General features: G+C 39.1%; 2 protein-coding genes across 2 annotated transcripts; both read left to right on the top strand.

The window, feature by feature from the left end:
- The first annotated feature begins 4,055 nt into the window (after window positions 1-4,055).
- Window positions 4,056-6,078, top strand: LOC148097514 (tripartite motif-containing protein 16-like). Its single transcript, XM_087832239.1, has one exon. The coding sequence runs from the start codon at window positions 4,056-4,058 to the stop codon at window positions 5,838-5,840; it is 1,785 nt and encodes a 594-aa protein (XP_087688365.1). The 3' UTR covers window positions 5,841-6,078.
- Window positions 6,079-7,718: 1,640 nt separating this feature from the next.
- Window positions 7,719-16,836, top strand: LOC148097513 (uncharacterized). The gene is made up of 3 exons (XM_087831803.1): window positions 7,719-8,411; window positions 15,162-15,423; window positions 16,118-16,836. The coding sequence occupies exons 2-3, from the start codon at window positions 15,174-15,176 to the stop codon at window positions 16,834-16,836; spliced, it is 969 nt and encodes a 322-aa protein (XP_087687929.1). The 5' UTR covers window positions 7,719-8,411; window positions 15,162-15,173.
- The last annotated feature ends 7,860 nt before the right edge of the window (window positions 16,837-24,696 follow it).

The following is a 24,696-nucleotide window of genomic DNA, read 5'->3' as shown; positions in this document are numbered from 1 at the left end:
AGATGCTGTACAGTACAATCCTACTGACACAGCAGAGGGATAACGACGGCTATTCAACATCGTTACACGACACATTCGAGCGGCATGACACAGACAAAGTGACTAAATCATCTTTTTTGTGGTTTATTGTCTTCAAACCAGCAGACAAAGCTGATGGCAGAAGATGTTGGAGAAGAACTTCAGGCCGTGTACTCTATAGGTATTTTTTTCTTGTTATCAAAAGACATTTGGAGTGACGGCTTCTACAACTGGTTGTGCTAAAGTAAAGCTTACAGTCTAAGAAATCACAGTGTTGATATTCAGCACAAAGAGAAAAGCTCACTTGTTTGAATTTATTTCCAATCATAGTTTTATAAATCCTGACTGTAAACATCTTCTACAGCTTTGATATTGTTTGACACTAGATATCAGGTTTCATTTAAAGGTTTCTGTGTCCCAATGAGCCATTTACACTGACCAGTGTTTGCATTTAACTGGAACACATTCATTATTTAGTTCCAACATTTCTAAGAGAAATAACTGAATGTAAAAAAATGGCAGCACTCAGGCCAGGTTTATAGAGATATATGCATGCATTATGAAATTTATGTATCCCAGATAATTGTTATTCATCTAGTCATGGCAGACCCACCCCTTCCTCCCAAGTTAACTGCAACCCAAAAGAACTAGTGGGGCTATTTACACACTCACAACCAGTGTGGGGTAAAAAGAGCCACCAAAAAGCTGTCAGCCACAGATGTGCTAGAAGAGTTAGAAACTCTACTTATGGAGAAACTTTCTAAGTCTAACAGGGGACAGGTACTCCTGCCCAAATAACATGATATAACCCCACATACAGCCCAGCCATAAAATGAATTAATTCAATTCTAATTCTAATTCAAACTAATTCACTGGATGGTGTCAGGTCCTGAGTAGAGAGAGTCTGACTGGACGTTGTTACTGGGAGGTGGAGTGGAGAGGGAGAGGAGTTTATGTAGCAGTCGCATACAAGAATATCAGCAGAGCAGGGAGTGAATGTGTATTTGGATATAATGACAAATCTTGGTCATTAGATTGTAACAACAACAGTTATACATTTTGGTACAACAACATCCAAACTCGTGTCTCAGGTCCTCGTTCCTCCAGAGTAGGAGTGTACCTGGATCACAGAGCAGGTATTTTGTCCTTCTACAGCGTCTCTGAAACCATGACTCTCCTCCACAGAGTCCAGACCACATTCACTCAGCCGCTCTATGCTGGACTTTGGATTGGAGAGACAGCTGAGTTCATTAAAGTGAAATAGACTGAAGTCTTTCATATTGTAGTAAGTTTAAATCTGTATTTTAGTTGCCTTTTAGTTTCTCTCCATCATGGCCTGCATGGCCTGCATTTGTATAGCGCTTTTCTAGTCCTTAAGGACCCCAAAGCGCTTTACACTACATTCAGTCATTCACCCATTCACACACACATTCACCCACTGGCGATGGCAAGCTACATTGTAGCCACAGCTGCCCTGGGGCACACTGACAGAGGCGATTCATTATTGTGGTATTTATGTGCTGCACATAAATCAGATGTCAGTCAAACATTATGGGCAGAACCTCGACATCTTCTAGATGTTGTCTCACGTACTGCCTCCCTGCACCCCATTAGTGGTTCCCCATGTATCGTTTTCCCATGTACAGCATTGAATCAGCTTTCTTAGATCTAAGAAGTAGGGCATGCCAGAACCAACTGAAAATGTTAAAAAAAATAATAGAAAAAAATTCTAATGACATTCAATGAAGTGGATGTTTTACTTACACCATCAGAGCTAAAGAGGCAGGAGAGACGCCTCCTGTGTGGAGCCCTCCCCACTGAGTGTTGTTAGTGTTGCTTCTAGTACACTTCTAGATTTGTCTGTTGATGGGTTGGTATTATTTTTGTTGTAGGTATTTCATATTTTATTTCCTTGATTATTTTATTAGTTAATTTTGGTTAATTTTGCTAGTTTTTCCAAAGGAAACTTCCCATGTCTCTTTAGTCGTGGAGGCTATCACTGCTCATATGATTTTATGATTTTCATTTTAAACATATATATTTTTCCAAATGTAAATCTTAAATCTAAATGTAAATCAAAAATTTTATTTAACATGTATATTAATGCTTTTGTTTGTTATTGTTGTTTCTCCTTCACTTCATGGGTTTTCCATTATCACAGTTTTTATTTTCTAAATCAAAAAACAAATGGGGTGTTATCAGAACAAGGTTTCTGTGATCACACTTGACGAGGAGATTAGTCATTATGTTCATTGTTTAATGTGGGAACCAGCTGAAGGGTTTTCTAATAAATACATTTTTGAACAAAGTCTTTTCTTCAGTCTTCATTCCAGGATCTTGACGTCAGACTGGTGCTAGTTTGGGTGTGTTTTCCTTTGGAATATGAGGTTTATTTTTTGGTTTTTACATTATACAGAATTTAACTCTGTTAGTAGGTCCATACCCAGTGTTATATTAAAATCAATGAAAGTCTCCAAAAAGCTGCAGGAGGTCCTCAAACCCGAACACATCATCACATAAATGAAATGAGAAATTAATGCACACACAGACATGTAAGAAAACGCTTCGGATTCCAGGAATTCTTTTCAAATACTGCATCACAAAGTAAAACTGATTCTGTAAATATTACATAATAACTCATAAACATATGAAGCTTTTAAATGTTCGTGACAGTTACACATTTTACAAGGCTGAGCAGTAAAGTAAAAGTAGATTTCTGTTTGCACATAATGTTGACATAATGATTACAGTATGCACTGTGTGATCGCCACAGGCCAGGCCGTGTTTTCTTGTTCTCTGTCTCATTCAGGTACCTGCTAGGTGGAGCTGACCTGATTTTGGATGAACATACGTGAGCAGGTCAGGCTCAGGTGCACTATAAAGAAACCCTTTCAGGACTTTTCACAGGCCTTTCTCTGCTCCTCTCTTTTTCATGGATGATACTTGCTATTAACCATTTGCACTTTTCCTTGGGCATATTTTTAGGTCACTGCAGAGTGACCACCTAAATACAGCTAAGCCTGAATAAAGATTAATTTTCTGTTAATATATGCAGTACAAAACAAAACTTTTTATTTTCACATTCTTGCAGAGGTCCACCTGTGGTCGTAACTAATGATGGAGAGTCAGAGGTGGGAGAGTGTGTGTGGGGGAAAGAGAGCGGCTTCTCCCCGTCTTCCTCTTTTACAAAGAAGAACAAAGAAAATGAAGGAGTGGAGGTAGAGGAGGAGAATGTGATTCTCAGATGGACAGCAAGTGGAATGTGATAGATGAGATGAGATGGAAGGAAGAAGAGAGGCAAAGAGTGATTCACAGGCAGGGCTTAGTTTATTTCCCACAGTTTTGTTGCCTTATGGTTCCAAGAGCTGTGACCAATCTTTGTGTTTTATTATTATCTCATAACACTTGTTTAATCAGCTACCCTCTCTCCTGTGGACTGTTTAATCTCTACAGTCTCAGATCAACACAGCCCTGCCCTCCAGCACTATCAGCAGCAAGAGCAGAAGCAACCCCCCAAACAGCAACATTGTACCCATCAGGTAAAAAATAGGCTACGTTTGCTTTGCATCGTGCCCACCTGATGACAGTGATATAGTGTGATGCGATTCCATATTAGATTCTTGATGAATGTGGGTTGTTGTTCTTCAGCCTGCTTCTATGAGCCCTTTTTAACTGTGAGCACCCGCCCCTTTAAACATCTCTGCACTGCCCTGACTAAATGTATATATAAACTGTCTCTATGGTTTACAGCCTGAGTCTGACAAGCTGTCAGCTGTTCATTTCTGCTATTTGAATTGTTAAAAGAAGCAGAAACTATTCATTTAGGAGATTAACTAAATAATATAAATGTCAATAACTGGATGCCTCTCTATTCTTTTTGTTAAAGGTTTGAACAGAAAACAATTAAACACAGAGCCTCTCCCCGCTTTCTGGAATGAATCACAGCATGAAAACACTTCCTCTTCTTCCTGCTCTCTAGCTAAGCACCTCCTGTCTGTCCATATCTTTCTGTGTTCCCTCCCCTTTAGATCTACATTATGAAGATGGGTGTAACCAACATGTGTTGGCAGGCCCCATCACATGTTGTTCAGATCAGAGGTCAGACCAGTTTCTATGATAAGGAAGTGAAACTCACACAGTCACTGACACTGAGAGGAGAAATGGCGCAGAAAGGACTTCAGCTGGACCGAGAAACCTTCTCTTGTTCGATCTGTTTGGATCTACTGAAGGATCCGGTGGCTATTCCCTGTGGACACAGCTACTGCATGAACTGTATTAAAAGCTTCTGGGACAAAGGGGAGAATCCTTTCTACAGCTGCCCTCAGTGCAGACAGACTTTCACAGCGAGGCCTGTCCTGGTGAAAAACACCATGTTAGCAGTTTTAGTGGAGCAGCTGAAGAAGACTGGACTCCAAGCTGCTCCTGCTGATCACTGCTATGCTGGACCTGAAGATGTGGCCTGTGATGTCTGCACTGGAAGAAAAATGAAAGCCTTCAAGTCCTGTTTAGTCTGTCTGGCATCTTACTGTGAGAAACACCTTCAGCCACATTATGATTCACCTACATTCAAGAAACACAAGCTGGTGGAGCCCTCCAAGAAGCTCCAGGAGAACATCTGCTCTCGTCATGATGAGGTGATGAAGATGTTCTGCCGTACTGATCAGCAGAGTATCTGTTATCTCTGCTCTGTGGATGAACATAAAGGCCACGACACAGTCTCAGCTGCAGCAGAAAGGACTGAGAGGCAGAGAGAGCTGGAGGTGAGTCGACAAAACATCCAGCAGAGAATCCAGGACAGAGAGAAAGATGTGAAGCTGCTTCAACAGGAGGTGGAGGCCATCAATCAGTCTGCTGATCAAACAGTGGAGCACAGTGAGAAGATCTTCACTGAGCTGATCCATCTCATCCAGAAAAGAAGCTCTGATGTGAAGCAGCAGATCAGATCCCAGCAGGAAACTGAAGTGAGTCGAGTCAAAGAGCTTCAGGAGAAGCTGGAGCAGGAGATCACTGAGCTGAAGAGGAAAGATGCTGAGCTGAAGCAGCTCTCACACACAGAGGATCACATCCAGTTTCTACACAACTACCCCTCACTGTCAGCACTCAGTGAGTCTACAGACTCATCCAGCATCAATATCCGTCCTCTGAGCTACTTTGAGGATGTGACAGCAGCTGTGTCAGAGGTCAGAGATAAACTACAGGACATTCTGAGAGAGGAATGGACAAACATCTCACTGACAGTCACTGAAGTGGATGTTTTACTGTCAGATCCACCAGAGCCAAAGACCAGAGCTGGATTCTTAAAATATTCATGTGAAATCACACTGGATCCAAACACAGCAAACGAAGAGCTGTTATTATCAGAGGGGAACAGAAAAGTAACAAACATGGATCAACAACAGTCTTATTCTGATCATCCAGACAGATTCACTATATGGCTTCAGGCCCTGAGTAGAGAGAGTCTGACTGGACGTTGTTACTGGGAGGTGGAGTGGAGAGGGGGAGTTCGAGTAGCAGTCGCATACAAGAATATCAGCAGAAAAGGATGGGGTAGTGAATGTGGATTTGGACGTAATGACAAATCTTGGTCATTAGATTGTGACAACAACAGTTATACATTTTGGTACAACAACATTGAAACTCCTGTCTCAGGTCCTCGTTCCTCCAGAGTAGGAGTGTACCTGGATCACAGAGCAGGTATTTTGTCCTTCTACAGCGTCTCTGAAACCATGACTCTCCTCCACAGAGTCCAGACCACATTCACTCAGCCGCTCTATGCTGGACTTTGGGTTGGAGACATGGCTGAGTTCATTAAAGTGAAATAGACTGAAGTCTTTCATATTGTTGTAAGTTTAAATCTGCATTTTAGTTCCCTTTTAGTTTCTCTCCATCATTATTGTGGTATTTATGTGCTGCACATAAATCAGATGTCAGTCAAACATTATGGGCAGAACCTCGACATCTTCAAGATGTTGTTTTGATGTTTTTACGTTTTATAGGTGGAGCTCTTTCCTGTGTCTGTTCAGCCATGGAGACTATCAATGCTTATGAATATTTTTATTTTAAAAAAAAATTTCTCCACATGAAAACATAAACTTCTCTATCTTCTACATGTTTACTCAATGTTTATTCTCATTACTTTGTACATTTATAAAGAAAACAATTAATTACAGAGCAATAAGAAATTTTAAGAAAGTGCACTATATCATAATTTATAATAAAGCATCGTTAGTTAGTCACTTATTTAGTTTGGAGCTGTATCATCTGACACTGTGGAAACATTTTCTCCAGCTTCAGCACAGAATGTTAAAAACAGAACAGAACTATTAATGAGAACAAACAGTAGGAACACAGTATCAGCAAACATCATGGCTTAAAATGGAGAGTAAAAATAAAAAAAATAATAAAATAAATTAATAAAATAGTAAAATAATAATAATATATAATTATATATTATATATAGAATAATATATTCACTTGGACTCATCAGAGAGGCTTGTGATCCAAGGGAGACATCAACTGGACAATTACTGACATGACAACAAAAAAGCTAAGTACAGAGGGGGGAACAGAGGTGAAAATGCTTGCTTTAAAGGATTGTAATGTTTCCTTTTAAAATAAGTCTCTAAGGTCAGACAAAGTGACAGAAACTCATAGCATTCGACCAGCCCAATGACAAAACTATAAGTTGTTTTTTAACATCTACTTTTTCATCTATTTCGTACGGAGCCCCGCAGGGGACATGGGAGAAAAAAAATTAAGACGGACTTTTGCGAGATCTCGCAAAACTAACTCGGGATCTCGCAAAACAAACTCGGGAAAAGTTGAATTCTCGCAAAAGTTGAATTCCAACAATGGCGGCAGCTACTTTTTTTTTTTTTTTAAAACCTTTATTTAAACATCAGTACAATACAAAATGGAATTAAACAGTACCACAATAATGGTGTTGTACTTACAAAAGAATTGTATACATAGATAAACAAATACAAGAACAGTATTCAAAAACAACAATATAAATATGCTAGGGGGAAAGTAACTGATCAAGCCAAAGAATAAAGTGATTGAAAGATTTGGATTTTTTCACAAACACCAATAGTTTTTATAGCTTTTGGGTTAGTGGAGTTCTTAATTGAGTTAAAATACTGTACAAGTTCAAAGGAGAATACATAAAAAGAGGGATGTCTTCCTAAACATTTGGACTTATGAATATGAAATTTAGCCATTAGAATTAACAAGTTAATCATATATCTGTTATCAAAGTTGAATTGTTTTTGGTTTTTGTGCAGACCAAACAAAACATATTTCCAAAACAGTACAAATCCTCTAAATATATTTTCTGAAATAAAAACACAAAAACTTTGCCAAAAATCTTGTACAAGGTTACAAAACCAAAAAAAGATGTACAGTAGATTCCTTGGAAGTTTTACAAAAGCTACAGCTTGTATCAATGTCTAATTTGAATTTGCTTTGAAGATAATCTTTAGAAGGATAAATTCTGTGTATTAACTTATAAGAAATATCTTTAATTTTGTTGGTAATTAAAAACTGATTAGGGAGTCTCCAAACTTCGTTGCACATAATACCATCTGACAGCCGGTTCCAGAAAAAAATGACATATGGTAGCGTGGTTATGGTACTCTGAAATAAAGCTCTGATTGATTTATTGTTGTTTTTAGATTTGGAGGCAGCTACTTAGTTGTAATATTACTCTTTCTGGGTCACAAAATACACTTTTAAGATATTTTGAGGCGTGAATGTAGTTGTGTAAACGCCTGCTCGGTTTACAAGACATCAAAAGTGCTCCGACGTTTTCGGAGATCTGACACCCACCATCTCGAAGCTAACGGGAGGTCGAGACCTACTACAGCCGGGAGGAACACCGCTTTCCCGGCACATCGTGCCTCAACCTCCCGGTCGGCTTCGAGCTGGCGGCCTCCGAAGAATGCGGCTAAAACTTTTGCGAGATCTCGCAAAAGTCCGTCTTAATTTTTTTTCTCCCATGTCCCCTGCGGGGCTCCGTAATTTCGCAGTCACAGTCAAAGTATAAACATTGGCACGCTTTGTCTTGTGATTCTGCTGCTAAAAAATTACCATGTGCAAAGTACCGGACTTTAAGGCTTTGACTTGATGCCAATGGCCTGAGGAGGACAGTATTACCCTTGGACATGTGTAGTCTGCCGTCTATTCAATAGAAGAACAAGAAGCGCGGAAATGGCACAACTCGTATCGCACAACTGTCTTCAGTTTCTGGGAGAGTTTAACAACGAGAGACTGATGATGCAGAAGAAATCTCCGTGGTTAAACACATTAAAAACAATCGTCCAGGATGATGAGATCAGCCATTGGCTCAGACTGCTGTATATCAGCCGGAGACCCGAGATTAAGTCACGCAGCAGGTATGTAAAACTGTGATGTTCTCAATGAACTAACACAGGAATGATCTGAGCTCAGTCTGTAAGCTAACAGGCTAAAATCAGAGAGCAGCTAATCAAACAAGTGCGTCCCTTTTTTTAAAGGTAAACTTTTAACAATAGACATTCATGAGACACATCAAAATCAAACAGGGAGGGAAAGCTTCGGTTTTCTGCACTGTGCCACAGTTCGCTGTCTGCTTCGGTTCACGATGCCTCACTCCGGGGCTACAGACAGTTCTCTGCCGCCTGTGGTGCTCCTCACCTCCGTCTGCACCCACAGACTTCCCGAGGTGGAGGCAGGCCGGTGTTCTGACAAAACGTCCTACCCATCAAGCTGCCCTACTTGTTGTTACTGCGCATGCGCACAATTCAAAACGGCCATGTTTCCGGTGTAAATAGTACACGCCTATTATTTCATCCTACCCCGATCTTGTGCCAATCTCGTTGCTTTCGAAAAAAGGTTTGTATTATAAGTTTTACTTCTTTATTACAGGTGATAATTTTTTACCTTAAGCTGCTCATTCGAAGTCATATTCCAAGTGTTTATTTTGTGCTTTTAAACTCCTGCAAACCTTCTCAATTTATTTTAGTCCTCCTGCAGTTACTGGACACCACGCTCCGTTGTTATGTTGAATTAACGCTCCGTTGTTATGTCGAAGAAAGTACTATTGCACCACATACTTGTTAATTGCGTGATAACGTTGTGTAGTCGTTTTATTTGCTTTATGGATTCCGAAGCCATGTTGAAATTGTCCGATTTTCTCCTTAGTTATGGAGAACAAATACGAGGAACTGCTCATGTTTCTGTCTGCTGGGTCCTACCCATCGGAATATGATAAGTCCCAGAGGCAAACCCTTAGGAGATACGCCGCAAAATTCAGGCTGAAGGGTCAGTATTGTAATGTAAATAAATAACTAAATGTAAATATTGGTTAAATACATGTTATAATTAATTTACATTTTTTAAATATAGGCGGAGTGCTCTTGTTTGGAAACAGGAGAGTGATAAAAACAAAAGAAGAAGCCATGGGACTATTCCAAGAGTTTCATTCAAGTCCCATCGGTGGACACACTGGTGTACTCAAGACTCGAACTGCAATTTGTTCCAGATTTTACTGGTATGGCATGTCGGTTGACATTGGGAATTGGGTATGTATTTTTAAAGTTGTTATTTATATATAGTATGTTAATAGTGCACCAATAGAATGCATAGTTATCCTGCAGACCCATACCAGATTTCAGGATGATGTACAGTAATTAACACTGTTTCGCCATTTGATCGAGTATTTTTTATAGAACATTTGCAGTTTGGTTGTTTAATTAATTGCGATTGTTGGATAATATAAAGATCGTTCAATATTTTTAAGGTCCTGGCTTGTGACCAGTGTCAAAAAATGGGAAAACCATTGGCTGCTGTGCAACCACTGCAGTGTATAAAGGTAAATATCAGTAGCATTTTAGTAGAAAATAGTAATGTTATCATGTACATTACATATTAATGTGATTCTTTTATTATTGACAGGTGTCACATGTCTGGGAGCTAATCGGAATAGATCTAACTGGACCTCTTCCAAAAACATCTAGTGGCTTCCAGTACATTATGACTGCAACAGACTATTTTTCAAAATGGGTTGAGGCTTTTCCATTAAAAAGCAAAAGTGCTGCTGAGGTAGCTCATCAGTTGTGCTTACTCATATATAGACATGGCTGCCCAAAACGAATTTTATCCGACCAAGGAAGAGAATTTGTTAACGAGGTAAGTGTTAAGTTTACGTTTCCATACCTCTTTAGGTAAATACTTGGCCACAGTGTGCCAAGTAGCTGCCAGGCCAAAGGTTTTGTGTGATTGTTTTTAAAAAACAATTTTCTTTTTTCTTTGAAGCTCAACTCAAGACTTTGCAGCTTAATGAAAATAGAAAGAAGTGTCACAGCAGCGTATCACCCTCAGACAAATGGCCTAGACGAAAAGACAAATGACAACATAAAAAGGTATGTTTTATTTGTATGTAACATTTCATTTGCTTTTAAGACAGTGTCACTATTGTGGTTTTTTATGTCCACATGTAGAGCCCTGAGAAAATTAGTCAACAGTCAACAGAATGACTGGGATGTGTATCTGGATGCTACACTGTTTTCTTTGAGGTCCAAGGTCCACACCACAACCAAATACACACCATTCCGTTTAATGTATGGGAGAGAAGCTACATATCCTTCTGAAGTTCCCGTTGAAGTCCCAGTAAGTGTTATTAAGGAATTCTATTTATGCAACAACTATGATAATGCATAAATTAAATGTAATCTTAATTGGAAATTGTGCATATTGATATTGGCTGCAGCTTTAATCTTCTCTGCTTTACTTCTATATGCAAGATACATTTAAAAGATAAAGTAAGTGACTAGTTACTTCTTTATGTTTGTATCTTTATGTAAAGTAATAAATGTTGAGGAGACCTTTAAGTATAATGTGTTCACCTATGGAAGTGTATCAAGGGGAAAAATGACTATACAAAAAATGATGTCTATCTTTGTGGCTTTCTGTGATCAAAGCTTTATAATAGTATATTTACTTTTAAACATGAGTTATTATAGTTAGAATTTTCAGTTCATGTTTCACATGCATTATTTGTCTTTATGATTTTAATTGTAATTTAAAATGTGAAAATTTTAGCTGTCCTCCATCATTCTCCCTGAGGAGTCGAGTTACGGTGACTTTGTATCTTCCACAAGAGACGCACAAGAGCAAGTTAAAAAAACTGTAGAGGACAATATGGCAAAGTCCCAAGACTTACAAAAGGAAGCCTATGCCAGACGAGTCCAGAAGAAGTACAGAAACCTTGTGTACAGCATTGGAGATGAAGTTCTTCTCTTGAACATGAGGAAACGTGGAAGGAAGGGAGGAAGGTTTGATCCAGATTTTTCAGGACCCTACACCATTCAAGACATCGCTGGCAAATGTGTGAGATTAAAAAACACGGAAGGAGCAACTTTAAAAAATCACTACAGCATTGACCATATCAAGCCGTACAGAAGAAGCCACCATGTAAATGTCAGTGACAGTGAAAAATACCCAAATCACAGTCAGACAGTGAACAGCAGCACAGACCTGAAGATGCCCCCCTGCCGTCCTACAGCTAACCCTCAGTGCAAGCAAAGTCCAGAGGATACCAGACCCTCTATTATTCATTATGCACCCAAAACGGCTGACAAAAGTCAAGAACTTCCCTCCCGGACACAAAGCTTAGAAAATGAAGGTGACATAGTGAACAACTCTTTTTGGCCCGTTGGTCATTTGTTGCCAGTTTGGCGTTGCAACATGGTTGATCATTGCATGACTTTGTTTGCATTTTGCAGTCTTCAACTTATATTGGATGTAAAGAAACATGCAACGTGCAGCGAGCTTGTGGAAGTCTGGAAATGGATCTGCCTGTCAGTAATTTTCTCTTTTTCCCCACCCGCTGTACCTTTCCTATTTCTCTGCGTGAAAATGCATGTTTATTGTGTTGACTTTTTTCCTCTTGTGGCCCGTCGGCCTTTACCCAGCTTATCCACTAAAAATCTCATGCATGCCTGAGCTAACTTATCATATTTTTCTTTTAGTAAAGAGGCTATGGCGTGCAAAGGATACTGGGCGCTTGGAGTCAGTTGTTGGACCATACAAGTTATTTGATTCCTCTTTTCGAACACTGCAGGGGTCACGGTGGCTTTCTGATGAGGTAAGAGAACTTATCATTATTGATTCTGATTTTGAAGTGCTGCTCCTTCTGAAGCATCTGCAGTGCAGACACCATTAATAGTTTAAAATGTGCAGGTAGGTCGGGGGTTTTATATTGCAAAACTCTGATAAAGTTTCACCCATTCACTTCAATAGGAAAGATTGTTATCAACAACAACACAGATGTTGTGACATCTGTGACATCACAATTACCAGTTCCAGTACATGCAGAAAGAACCTTTATCAGCAATTATATTCCTTTCCAAATTTTTGTGTACAGCACTCAAGCAGTTACCTCAGAACTTGTTGTATAAACTCTGACTTTTCAAAACAGGTCATTGATGCATACCTGCACCGTGTCATTGAGAGACGAAAGGTAAGTAAGAAATGTCCTTTGCCCACTAATTTTGAAGTAAAAAAAAATGTATTTACTGTTCTATAACATTTTTGTATACTTATACAGAATGCTGCACACCTGCTCTGTTCAGTAGTTGCAAGCTCGTTGTTTTCTGGGCAGTTCAGATGCCTCACCAAGGTAAGTTGAAAGTTAAGAAGTGGTCCAAAAAGTTGACTCATTTCTATTTCTGAGGACAGAGTTCAGTTCCTTTAAACAACACTATATTTGAAAACACCCTGAGACACATGGTACCTAAGTAAATCGAAATTACTCTGCACTTCCAATCCCACAGATGAAGTTCCCAGTTGAAGAAATGTGGCTGTGCCCTGTGAACTTTGGCACACACTGGATTCTTGTGGTATGTGTGTTCATTTAGTTATTAATTTGCGTAATTTGTTGTGAAGCAGTTTCTTGCTCAAAGTGTTATTCTTAAATAGGTTTTCAGTGGCAAAAACTATTGTAATTTTTAATTTATTAACTTTTTCTTTAGATTGTCAACATTTCTGCACAGAAAATACTGCTCATAGACCCCATGGGGAATGAAGGTGTTTATGACAGGAAAATTCTGCGCAACTGGAGGTATGCATGATACTGAGGTATTATTCTTAGATAAAACATTTCTTGTTTCATTACAAACATTTTTGTTCAACTAGGAATTTTCTGAGGATGAGAGGGCATGAAGACACCATGGAGTGGCAGTTACAGACTATGCAACACAACAAGCAACAGGATTCCAGCAGTTGCGGAGTTTTGCTGTTAAAGGTAACCCTTATTCAAATGATTCCATTTATTGTTAGCTACAATTAGGACTTTACATTATCATAATGAGAAATCTCACAGTTTGCAGAACACTACCTTGCTTTTGGAGAGGTCAGTGAAGTATTAACCACTACAGAAGCAGTTGTGCTGGAGCGAATGCAGATAGCTTGCACCCTACTTGAACATCGAGGTAAGTCCAGTAAAGTCCTTATCACGTTAGAGTGCGTACTTCCAATTTAAATAGTGCTTTTTAAACAGCACAGTACAAATAGTGCTTTTAAAACACTTTCAGATAAGACCCTTCTTTAAGTCTAATTAAAAAAATTCAGGGGACTAATTTGCCATGAAGTATTTGTGGAAAAAAATGTACTATTATTTTTTAATTAATCAATAAATAATGTTTGATTAAAACCTAACCATTAATGTGTTTCAGGGAACGCTGAGGACTACTGCACTGTTTGCTCCATGTTAGATGCTGACGCTGACCGCAGCATGATTGAAATGGTAAAATAAAACAAAACAAAAGAAACACATAAGTCTTAGTATCATTACTTGCTAATCATGTTTAAAATGTTGACTAATAGTATTCACCAAACATAATATGAGCTATTTATTTTTCCTTTCCAGGTGCAGTGTGAATCTTGCCAAAGATGGGCACATTTTGCATGTGCAAAATATAAAGAGAGCAACCAAGAATATAAATGCAAAAAATGTAAGGAAAACACATAACAACTTCTAATAAAAACAGCTGTCCCCTCCATGTCTCTTTGCATTCTTTGTCAACATTAGATGATTGTGTGCTGGAAGCATGTTTTGATAGTGTGATTTGGCCATCTGAACATGCTACCTAAATAAAACCATGCAGGAAGCATGTTTTGATAGTGTGATTTGGCCATCTGAACATGCTACCTAAATAAAACCATGCAGGAAGCATGTTTTGATAGTGTGATTTGGCCATCTGAACATGCTACCTAAATAAATCCATGCAGGAAGCATGTTATTAACGTCCTAGCGACATAACTCAAAGTATTGAAGTGTGATTTGGCCATCTGAACGTCCGACCTATACGACGGAGCCATTAACCACTTAAGGTAGCATATTCTGATAAGGTAGCACGGATTGATAGACAAGACTATAAATTTACGCTACGGTAGGATGTTTTGACAAGGTAGGACGTTTTGTCAGAACAGCGGCAGGGACTTTGAGAGATGGGCTTTACTTTCAAAAATACCCCTTAATCAGGGTCTAACTCACTAAAAGATGGCCATATGTCTCTCTCCAACTTAATCTCTTTCTTTTAAGTAATTGTTTTTAATTGAAATGAAATTAATTGTTCAATAAAATTATTACATTTATAATTTAATTAAAGTTAAATTAATCAAGGTGATTTTGACTTTGCTAGTTAACAGGAAGAGAAACAAACTTACACAGGATAAGATTAAATTTGGACCCAGCAGAAAAAGTCAATCACAGACAAACAGAAACATTCCTCTTTGGCTAAAATAAAATGCAGATTATTGCTCATCTGCAGTTTTAATCATGGTGAATAATTTATGATTCAGCCAAGTAAGATTCTTCTGTGTGGAGGTTTTTCCCCTGTCAAAAGGCATTGACCTTTACCTTCATCTAAACATGGAATTTAAGTCATGTAGTTGCCGTTGTTTGTTTTTAAAGAGGTCATAATATCTTTGTGATAGTAGAAATTTATCTTCAAAGTAAAAGTTATAAAGTGAATTAATAAGACTTTCCAAAAAAGAGTCACATGGTGCTTCTGAAACATTTGTACAAACCTCTCTCACAGCCCTGCTGATTGAGGCTGCACCTTTACCTGTCTAATCTTTTTCTTTTTACTTTGTTCCTCAAGTCCCACATCAACATGAAGTGTAAGGAGGAGGAAGATCTGGCCGGCCAGCAGGTCTGCAACCAGGAGAGGAACTTCAATCTAGACCAGGAGGACACAGAGCCTCCACAGATCAAAGAGGAACAGGAGGAACTCTGCATCAGTCAAGAGGGAGAACAGCTTGTAGTGAAACACGAGGATGAAGGCATCGTCGTCTGGACCGGGGAAGAGCGGCTCAGACAGCTGCATAACATCTGGAAACCTGAGAAAGATTTACAGAGCACCGGTAAAACTGTAATTGCTTTTCTGAAGTGTTAACATTAATATTAAAGCTACAGTTTGTATCAGTCAGATCTATTTAATGTGTATTTGTGAAAACATGACAGGGAGTTTTAAATGGACTGGTTCTTATAAAGCGCTTTTCTACTCAATCTTGAGCACTCAAAGCGCTTTACAAAACTTGTGCATTCACCCATTCGCACAAGCACATTTTTCTTAGTGCTTTCTACCAACATTCAGACACATTCCACAAATCAAAGAGCAACTTGAGGCAACTTGGAGTTAGTATCTTGCCCAAGGATATTTGAAATGCAGACTAGGTGAAGCCGGGAATCAAACCGATCAGTAGATGATCTGCTCTACCGCCTGAGCCACAGCCACCCCTAATAGTGAAGATTATTTTGAAAAATATCAAGATGTAGATCAGTTTCTAGATCAACTCCAAAATAGATCATCAGGCAGTCAGAAATAAGTGAGTTCTTTTTTGTTTTAAAGGTTTTTTTTACTCTTAATGTTGCTGAAAAATGTCAGAACTCAAGTTCTCATTTGCATCAGAGTGCACAAATAACTTCATTTTTACACACTTTTAATTTCACCTGCAAATGTGAGCAACATGCCCTCATTACAGACTTTAACTAAAACTTTGTTTTATCTTCTCAGAAGTGTTTTTCTATAATTACATTTTTTTATTGTTCGTTTAGACCTCCACCAGCAAACTACCTGTAAGGAGGAGGAGTTTGTCGCCAATCAGCAGGAGAGGAACTCAAGTCTGGACCAGGAGGACCCAGATCCTCCACAGATTAAAGAGGAACAGGAGGAACTGCTGGAGGAGATTGTACTGAAGCAGGAGATCAATAGTTTTATGGTGACTTCTAGTTTTGAGGAAAGTGACCTCAGTGAATCAGAACCAAACGATGACCAGCTCCTTGCTCTTCACTTTCCTGAACCAGAGCTTGAGGAACAGGAAGAAAACCAGCATGTGGACTCGGGATCAACTAGAAATGCGGAGCTGAAGAAAAGGAGACGTCACAAAAGCAGAACAGATAAGTCTCGGAGTGAAACTGATACAAGTAAAAAATCTGTAAGCTGTGACACTTGTGGAAAAACTTTTCAGTGTAAATCCAACCTGACGAGACACATGAGAGTTCACACAAGTGAGAAGCCACATTCTTGTAGCACCTGTGGGAAAAGATTCATTTGGAAATCAGGATTGGAAACTCACGTAAGGATCCACACAGGCGAGAAGCCATATTTTTGCATCACCTGTGGGAAAAGATTTAATAAGAAATCCGGATTTGAAAGTCACGTGAGAATCCACACAGGTGAGAAACCGTATTTCTGTAGCACCTGCGGGAAAAGATTTGGTAAGAAATCAGGACTAGAAACTCATTTGAGAATCCACACCAGTGAGAAACCGTAGTCTTGCAACGTCTGTAGGAAAGAGTTTAGAGACTTGTCGACTATGAAAAGTCACAGAAGGATCCACACAGGGGAGAAACCATATATTTGTAGCTCCTGTGGGGAAAGATTCAGTTGGAAATCAGGACTGAATTTTCATCTAAGGATCCACCCGAGTGACAAACCAAATCACTGCAGCACCCGAGGTAGAAAATGACCTCATGCTCCAAGTCATGGTACATTTTCTGTCCACAGCAGTGAAGAGCACTCTGTTGTTTATTCCAGCCCTGACTTTATGTTTCTCTAAGTTTGATATTGTTTTTATTGGTCTTTAAAGGTGACAAAAATATTTATTGAACAAAGATGCTCTTTTAATATTTACCACAGAAACTTGTATTTCTTCTTCAGTGTAGAAGAAAACAAACATGAAAATGAGTTTTTCATCACTTGTTTCTTGATGTGATTCCTCTTTATCAGCCAATAAATAAGTTTTAATACACAGAAATAAAGTTTTTTATAAAAAAAAAAAAGTATAGCATTTTTATTTAAATATGTTTTCTTTGTGATTTTTAAGGAAGGTACTTCAGTATGGCTTTGTCCTGGTTTAGATTCTTGTCCTGTTTCTTCACAGCCTGGGTAATGTGTTACGAGATTTGATTAAAATTTCTTTTGACTAATTTTGTCTATATCCCTGCAATATAAAAGCAGTCATGATTGCCATATTGGCTCATGATAAGTATTTATGTCATAAATGCAAGTAAACTCATTGTTTGCTAACTCTGTGTGTGCAGTTTGCTTCATAAGTACAGAACTTAAACTTAAACTTATCCATCACAGATGTAGATACGAAAATTGGATCAACAGGGAACCATAAATTCTACATTTGGATTTCTGATTATTATTTCTGCCTGATTTTCATTATATCGACCTGAGTAGGGCAGCAACAGATGTGAAGAAGAAGAAAAAAAAGAAGAGAGCAGAAATGAAATTCTAGGTCAGGGGTCGGCAACCTGCAGCTCTTTAGTCCTTACAGTGCGGCTCCGCGTGGTTTGGGAAAATAAATTAGAAGTATTTAGCTGAAGTGTATTTTATTCATGTTATTTTTTTTTTAACTTGTAGTTCTAAATTGGAAGATTATTGTGAAATTGAAATATTAAAATAAAATTATATTTTATTATTTTTTCATCGCTCAAAATAAGCGTCACACTCGTAGAAGCTGGTGTACCCGCCGAAACGCCGTGCATTTATCGAGACTTTCAACCCCAGGTAGGTCAATTATGGATCTTTGGATCCACATTATGTCGGCAGCTGTTCTCCACCGTGAACTATGTTAAAAACAAACATGCTCACGCCTCACAGACGACAGCTTACAGTCCTGCGTAAAGATGAAAGCCCCGATTTGTAGACGCTGTGCGCAGAGGTTCGGGAGCAGAAGTCTCGTTGTAAACATATCACGGCAGACCCGACGATGTTTGCATGAACACGCTTTTCAGCATCTCTTTATTGACCACTTTTCACACACGGTTGCTGTATGCATACAGACGGCTGTAGCTTTGCAGCTCACAGCCCGACAACACAACAGCATAGAGAGCACAGACGTTAAGGCAGCGAGGCGTGATTGCGGGTGCCGCTCAGGTGCGTCCGCCTCCCCTGCAGCGGTGCTGCAGACCACGCCCCGCCACACACATTAACCAGGTAAAATACATATTTAGGCACAATTTTTCATCTTTTAGCAGCATAGTGTTTTTTTTCCAATTACTTTTTAAAAGTCAGGTCAAGAATCCAAAAGCACAAAGGCGATATAAGGCTGGCGGCTCACAACAGTTTTTGTTTGCTGGATCATTTTAGTTCAGCTTTCCTTTTGTTATATTTCTTTAAGAGTTCAAAATGTGTTAATTACATAAATAAAATGTAATTTTCTTTGTAGCACTTCATGGATTTCATAAGCAACACACCTTATTTGTTCACACAAAGCATAAAGGTAAAAAACAATATATACAGTGTTATCTTCATTGTAGATGTCAAAAAGTATTTGCGGCTCCCAGAGTTTTCTTTTGCGTGGAAACTGGGTCCAAATGGCTCTTTGGGTCTTAAAGGTTGCAGACCGCTGTTCTAGGGTCACTTTTAAACTGTAATGAACTCTTAGCTGGAAGACTTTGGTTTGGTGATGTGTTAGAGAGATAATTCAGTGGTTGAAGCAACAGTGGACTGACTGCTGTGGAAGAAATCCTCCCAGAGAAGATGTGATCGACCTCTTTGAGGAGATCAGCCATCAGCTCAGAGTGCTGGATATCAATGCAAACCCAAGATAAAGTCATACAGAACAGGTGTGTAAACCAGTGTTGGTCTCAGTGAAATAACCCAGGAATACGACTCATGATCACATCAGATCAGAGCTCAGCTAGTGGGCTAACAGAATAAAATCAAGGAGTGCTTCTCATTTTCTTTCTGTTTAATTCTGATTATTCTTAGTTTTTGTTCAGTTAGTTCAAACTAAACTCCCATTGGATACCAGGTGTTCATTTAAAAAAGCTGCAGGTTCAAATGTAATAGCAACATTTTTAAAAATGTGTCTCTAAGCATCATCATTGCTTTTATTCAAATCAGCCATAACTCATATTTAATTTGATGTCGATTTTCCCTCATTTGCATATTGTCTGACCTGCTGTCTACTATTGCATTTTTTTTTAATCCTTGCACTCACAAAAGATGCAGTGAAGCAGCCGAATGTCAAGATTTTAATGTAATTTAATTCAAAATTTATTGTAGTACTTTGATTAAACCGAATCAAAAATCTTGTGATTATTTCCAACTCCACATTTTTATTCCTGGACTCTAACTCCAAAATAAAAATAGCTTTGCATGATTAACATAAAAAAAAATCACATTAAAATAATTTCCTTATTTATTTTGATCTGCAACCCATTACTACATCTTCTGTATCGAACAAACCATTTCAGCTCCTCTTGCTTTCAGTCCACTTTTAAGCTAACTATCTTCTGATTGACTGCCCCTTAAAAACAGAAGGTTTAATTAGCACCTGGGGAGGGTTTCTATTTTTCATAATTACTGCTTATTCCACAGGTTCTTCCCCCTGTCCTTCTGTATTCTCTGTGACAATTTTGTGTCCCTGTGTCCCGTGGTTAATTACTTTATTTTGACAGTCCTTCGTCAGTATCAGGTGGACACTATTCAGCTGTTCCCCAGGTGTGTCCTCCCTCTTGCGTTTATATTGTCTGTTTCACCCATTATTTCTTGTCATGTCATCGTCTTATTACTGATTTGACAAATTAATTTCTGCTATATATCACATCACAACTGTGCAACCAACATGAGAGTGGAGGGTTACAAATTTGCTGGTTGGCTAGTAAGTAAAGTTGAATTATATCGCACTTTTTAAGACTATAACCTGTCACAATGTGCTTTACAAAGAATAATCAAGTTGCAGAACTTAGCTGGATTTTTTTGTAGTCATGGCCAAATGAAGCTTTCTGAAGTTAGTATTGAAAACTGTTCATAACTCGAAGCTTTTCAACACAGTCCTCTTTAATGGCATCTGGTGGCCAAAAACTTGAATCTACAACGTAGGATTAACTGCTTCATTATGTTTGATGTCATGTGACAGTTCTGTCTGATATCGGGCTGATATGCCATGGTGTTTTTCCTTTTGCTTGTGACTTCTTGATGTTTTATATTAATTAAAATAAAAAAATACTTCATATATAACAATGTGCAACACAATCTTATAATAGGTTGGGAGTAATGCTTGTGCTGTGAGCTCCCTGCTGCCACCTGATTATATAATTAACCAGTGGACAGGTACGTTTATATAATATACTATAACCTCTGTAAATATAAGCATATGTATATCATGTTTCTTATGTACATTTTAAGCCTGGGAGCAGAAATGCTGATGATCTGGTTTTTATTTAATAATATGGAGAGCGTCCTTTCTTCCTGGCTCCATGTCTCTAATTATGTCACACAGTGATTCGCTCTCTATTGCACAAAATCACCAAAACACAGCACAAATCCTTCAATGATTCAATGCCTTATAAACCAACGAGTCAGGAATTGAAGCAACATGCTGAATGAAGCTCCGAATGTCATTGATCACACGACTCTGTTCAGGGAAACCAAGCCTCGGCACAGTGTTTCTGAAGCAGTGTGTTGATTTTTTGACACATATGCTGGAGCTTCAGCCATCACTGCTTTTTTTTTTTTACATTCTTTCTTAAATAAATAAAAAGGTTAAACAAAGATTTAGACCACTTATTAAATTAGGTTACTCGTGTTCAAACGATAGACAATCCCTCTACTGTCTGATTACACTTTATTTACAACAAAGAAAAGTAGAAAATAAAACATTAAGCTGTTGTCAGGAAGTTGAAACTCAAACATTGGAAAACTTCGATTAGAAATCACCTGCATGGTAAGTATGTATGGAGGCTCAGAGACATACTGAGCCTCCATACATACTAACCACTAAGTGCAATAATTACTGACTGTAGAGAGGAAGCTGGGAGCAGCAGTGAGTGCACCTGTAGGAAGTTTCAAAGGAGGTGACCAATCAGTAATGTGGGAGTCTGGAGAGAGGAGCGTTGTGAGGGTAGTGGGTCACAGCCCAACAGAACAAAACATTGCTGCACTCATTATCGGTGGATGGGAGCAGTTCTCATGATGTTTAAAGCTGCCATCTATGAAGACAGACAGCAGGCTGAAAGGTCAGGTTACTGTAGAAAGCAGGAAAAGATCAGGTTTAGTGCTGCAGAACTGCTGCAGTCTGAGCACAGATGTTAGGAGTATAGCAGGGTGCGCTAGAGCCTCTCAGGTGACTCCATCCATGAGCCCTGATGACACAGTTTAGGTATGTGGAGTTCTGTTTATGTTCCCCTAATGCCCATAAACTTTGGTCTAGCCAGACTGTTTATACTGGGGATGATATTGGTTTTATATTGTGTTGTCTATACTTTCTAAATAAGGCAAAGTGCTGTGACAGTAAACTTTCTTGACTCTAAATTTCAATGTGCACCCTCATTCTAAGCTGAATACAGTTGAGCTGAGACAACTTTTAATTTATTAAGGTTTAAATGTCAAAAGCAACTTGGACAGCAAAACAGAAGAGGGCAAAAAGGACCAGGGTAGCATCCAGTCTTCCTAACATAAAAGGAAAAGGTTATGAATGTCAGTAAGTGTTGGCTAATTTTCTAGTATACCCAAAATAAATTTGGAAATTTCCTCCATTCTTTATTCTGTCTTTTACTCTTCTTGACCAAAAGTTTAAAATGTAGAGAAAAAGATTTCCATCTTTTTGGTCTATCAGTCTCTGATAAGCTGTCAGTAATTTGTGTTCATCTGGACTATTTGAATGAGAAAGAAAAGCAATTAGTGCAGCAAATTTACGTGAGAAAGTCAGGTGATTTTTTTTTAAACACAACTCTGAGAAGTATTTTAACTCAGAAATGATCTCTGCTGTAAAAAGGGTTGAACACATACTCTTCCTAGAATAAATCACAGCCTGATAACCCTCCCTCTTCTTCCTGCTCTCTCACTTAGCACCTCCTCTCTCTCCACCTATTTCCTTGTTTCCTCCCGATTCCTCGACAATCTACACGTGTGTTTGAATGTAACCAATGAGGTGACGTGGAAAAGCTGACACTCCCCATTCACTGCAGAAATTCATGTTGTTATTGTCAGAGCTCAGACCAGTTTCAGTTATACGGAAGTGAAACTCACACAGTCACTGACACTGAGAGGAGAAATGGAGCAGAAAGGAGTTCAGCTGGACCGAGAAACCTTCTCTTGTTCGATCTGTTTGGATCTACTGAAGGATCCGGTGGCTATTCCCTGTGGACACAGCTACTGCATGAACTGTATTAATGGCTTTTGGGATGAAGAGGAAAAGAAGAAAATCTACAGCTGCCCTCAGTGCAGACAGACTTTCACAGCGAGGCCTGTCCTGGTGAAAAACACCATGTTAGCAGTTTTAGTGGAGGAGCTGAAGAAGACTGGACTCCAAGCTGCTCCTGCTGATCACTGCTATGCTGGACCTGAAGATGTGGCCTGTGATGTCTGCACTGGGAGAAAAATGAAAGCCTTCAAGTCCTGTTTAGTCTGTCTGGCATCTTACTGTGAGAAACACATTCAGACTCATAATATTGTTGCACCTTCATTCAAGAAACACAAGCTGGTGGAGCCCTCCAAGAAGCTCCAGGAGAACATCTGCTCTCGTCATGATGAGGTGATGAAGATGTTCTGTCGTACTGATCAGCAGAGTATCTGTTATCTCTGCTCTGTGGATGAACATAAAGGCCACGACACAGTCTCAGCTGCAGCAGAAAGGACTGAGAGGCAGAGAGAGCTGGAGGTGAGTCGACAAAACATCCAGCAGAGAATCCAGGACAGAGAGAAAGACGTGAAGCTGCTTCAACAGGAGGTGGAGGCCATCAATCAGTCTGCTGATCAAACAGTGGAGCACAGTGAGAAGATCTTCACTGAGCTGATCCATCTCATCCAGAAAAGAAGCTCTGATGTGAAGCAGCAGATCAGATCCCAGCAGGAAACTGAAGTGAGTCGAGTCAAAGAGCTTCAGGAGAAGCTGGAGCAGGAGATCACTGAGCTGAAGAGGAAAGATGCTGAGCTGAAGCAGCTCTCACACACAGAGGATCACATCCAGTTTCTACACAACTACCCCTCACTGTCAGCACTCAGTGAGTCTACAGACTCATCCAGCATCAATATCCGTCCTCTGAGCTACTTTGAGGATGTGACAGCAGCTGTGTCAGAGGTCAGAGATAAACTACAGGACATTCTGAGAGAGGAATGGACAAACATCTCACTGACAGTCACTGAAGTGGATGTTTCACTGTCAGATCCACCAGAGCCAAAGACCAGAGCTGGATTCTTAAAATATTCACGTGAAATCACACTGGATCCAAACACAGCAAACAAACAGCTGTTATTATCAGAGGGGAACAGAAAAGTAACATTAATGAAACAACAACAGTCTTATTCTGATCATCCAGACAGATTCATTTATTGGCGTCAGGTCCTGAGTAGAGAGAGTCTGACTGGACGTTGTTACTGGGAGGTGGAGTGGAGAGGGGAAGGAGTTTATGTAGCAGTCGCATACAAGAATATCAGCAGAAAAGGAGGTAATGAATGTGGATTTGGACATAATGACAAATCTTGGTCATTATATTGTGACAACAACAGTTATACATTTTGGTACAACAACATCCAAACTCGTGTCTCAGGTCCTCGTTCCTCCAGAGTAGGAGTGTACCTGGATCACAGAGCAGGTATTTTGTCCTTCTACAGCGTCTCTGAAACCATGACTCTCCTCCACAGAGTCCAGACCACATTCACTCAGCCGCTCTATGCTGGACTGGGGGTTTACTATAATTATGGAGACACTGCTGAGTTGATTAAAGTGAAATAGACTGAAGTCTTTCATATTGTGGGTTTAAATCTGTATTTTAGTTTCATTTTATTTTCTCTCCATCATTTCTGCACAGAGATCAGCTGTCAGTCAAACATTATAGGTGGTACCTCCACATCTTCTAGTTGTTCTCTTGATGTTTCTGAGTTTTTAAAGGAGATCTTTCCTGTGACTGTTTATGGAGGCTATCACTGCTCATCATCATTTTGATTTACTAAAATATTTCTCCACATGAAAATGTAAACTTCTCTATCCTCTAAATGTTTCTGGAATATTTGTATCGAAAAATGTCGACATTTCTCTTTATGAGTATGGCAGACCATGTGTGTGTGTTTGTGTTTGCTTTTGTCAAAATCATCAAACAAATGAGGAAAAACTGTGATTTTAATGAATGAATTCATATATTGTGTTGATGTTTTATTGTGTGAATAAACTGGAAGG

This window comes from Neolamprologus brichardi, chromosome 18 (assembly GCF_056152115.1).
Source record: "Neolamprologus brichardi isolate AB-2024 chromosome 18, ASM5615211v1, whole genome shotgun sequence".
Lineage (NCBI taxonomy): Eukaryota > Metazoa > Chordata > Actinopteri > Cichliformes > Cichlidae > Neolamprologus > Neolamprologus brichardi.
This window is presented reverse-complemented; position numbering and strand designations above follow the sequence as displayed.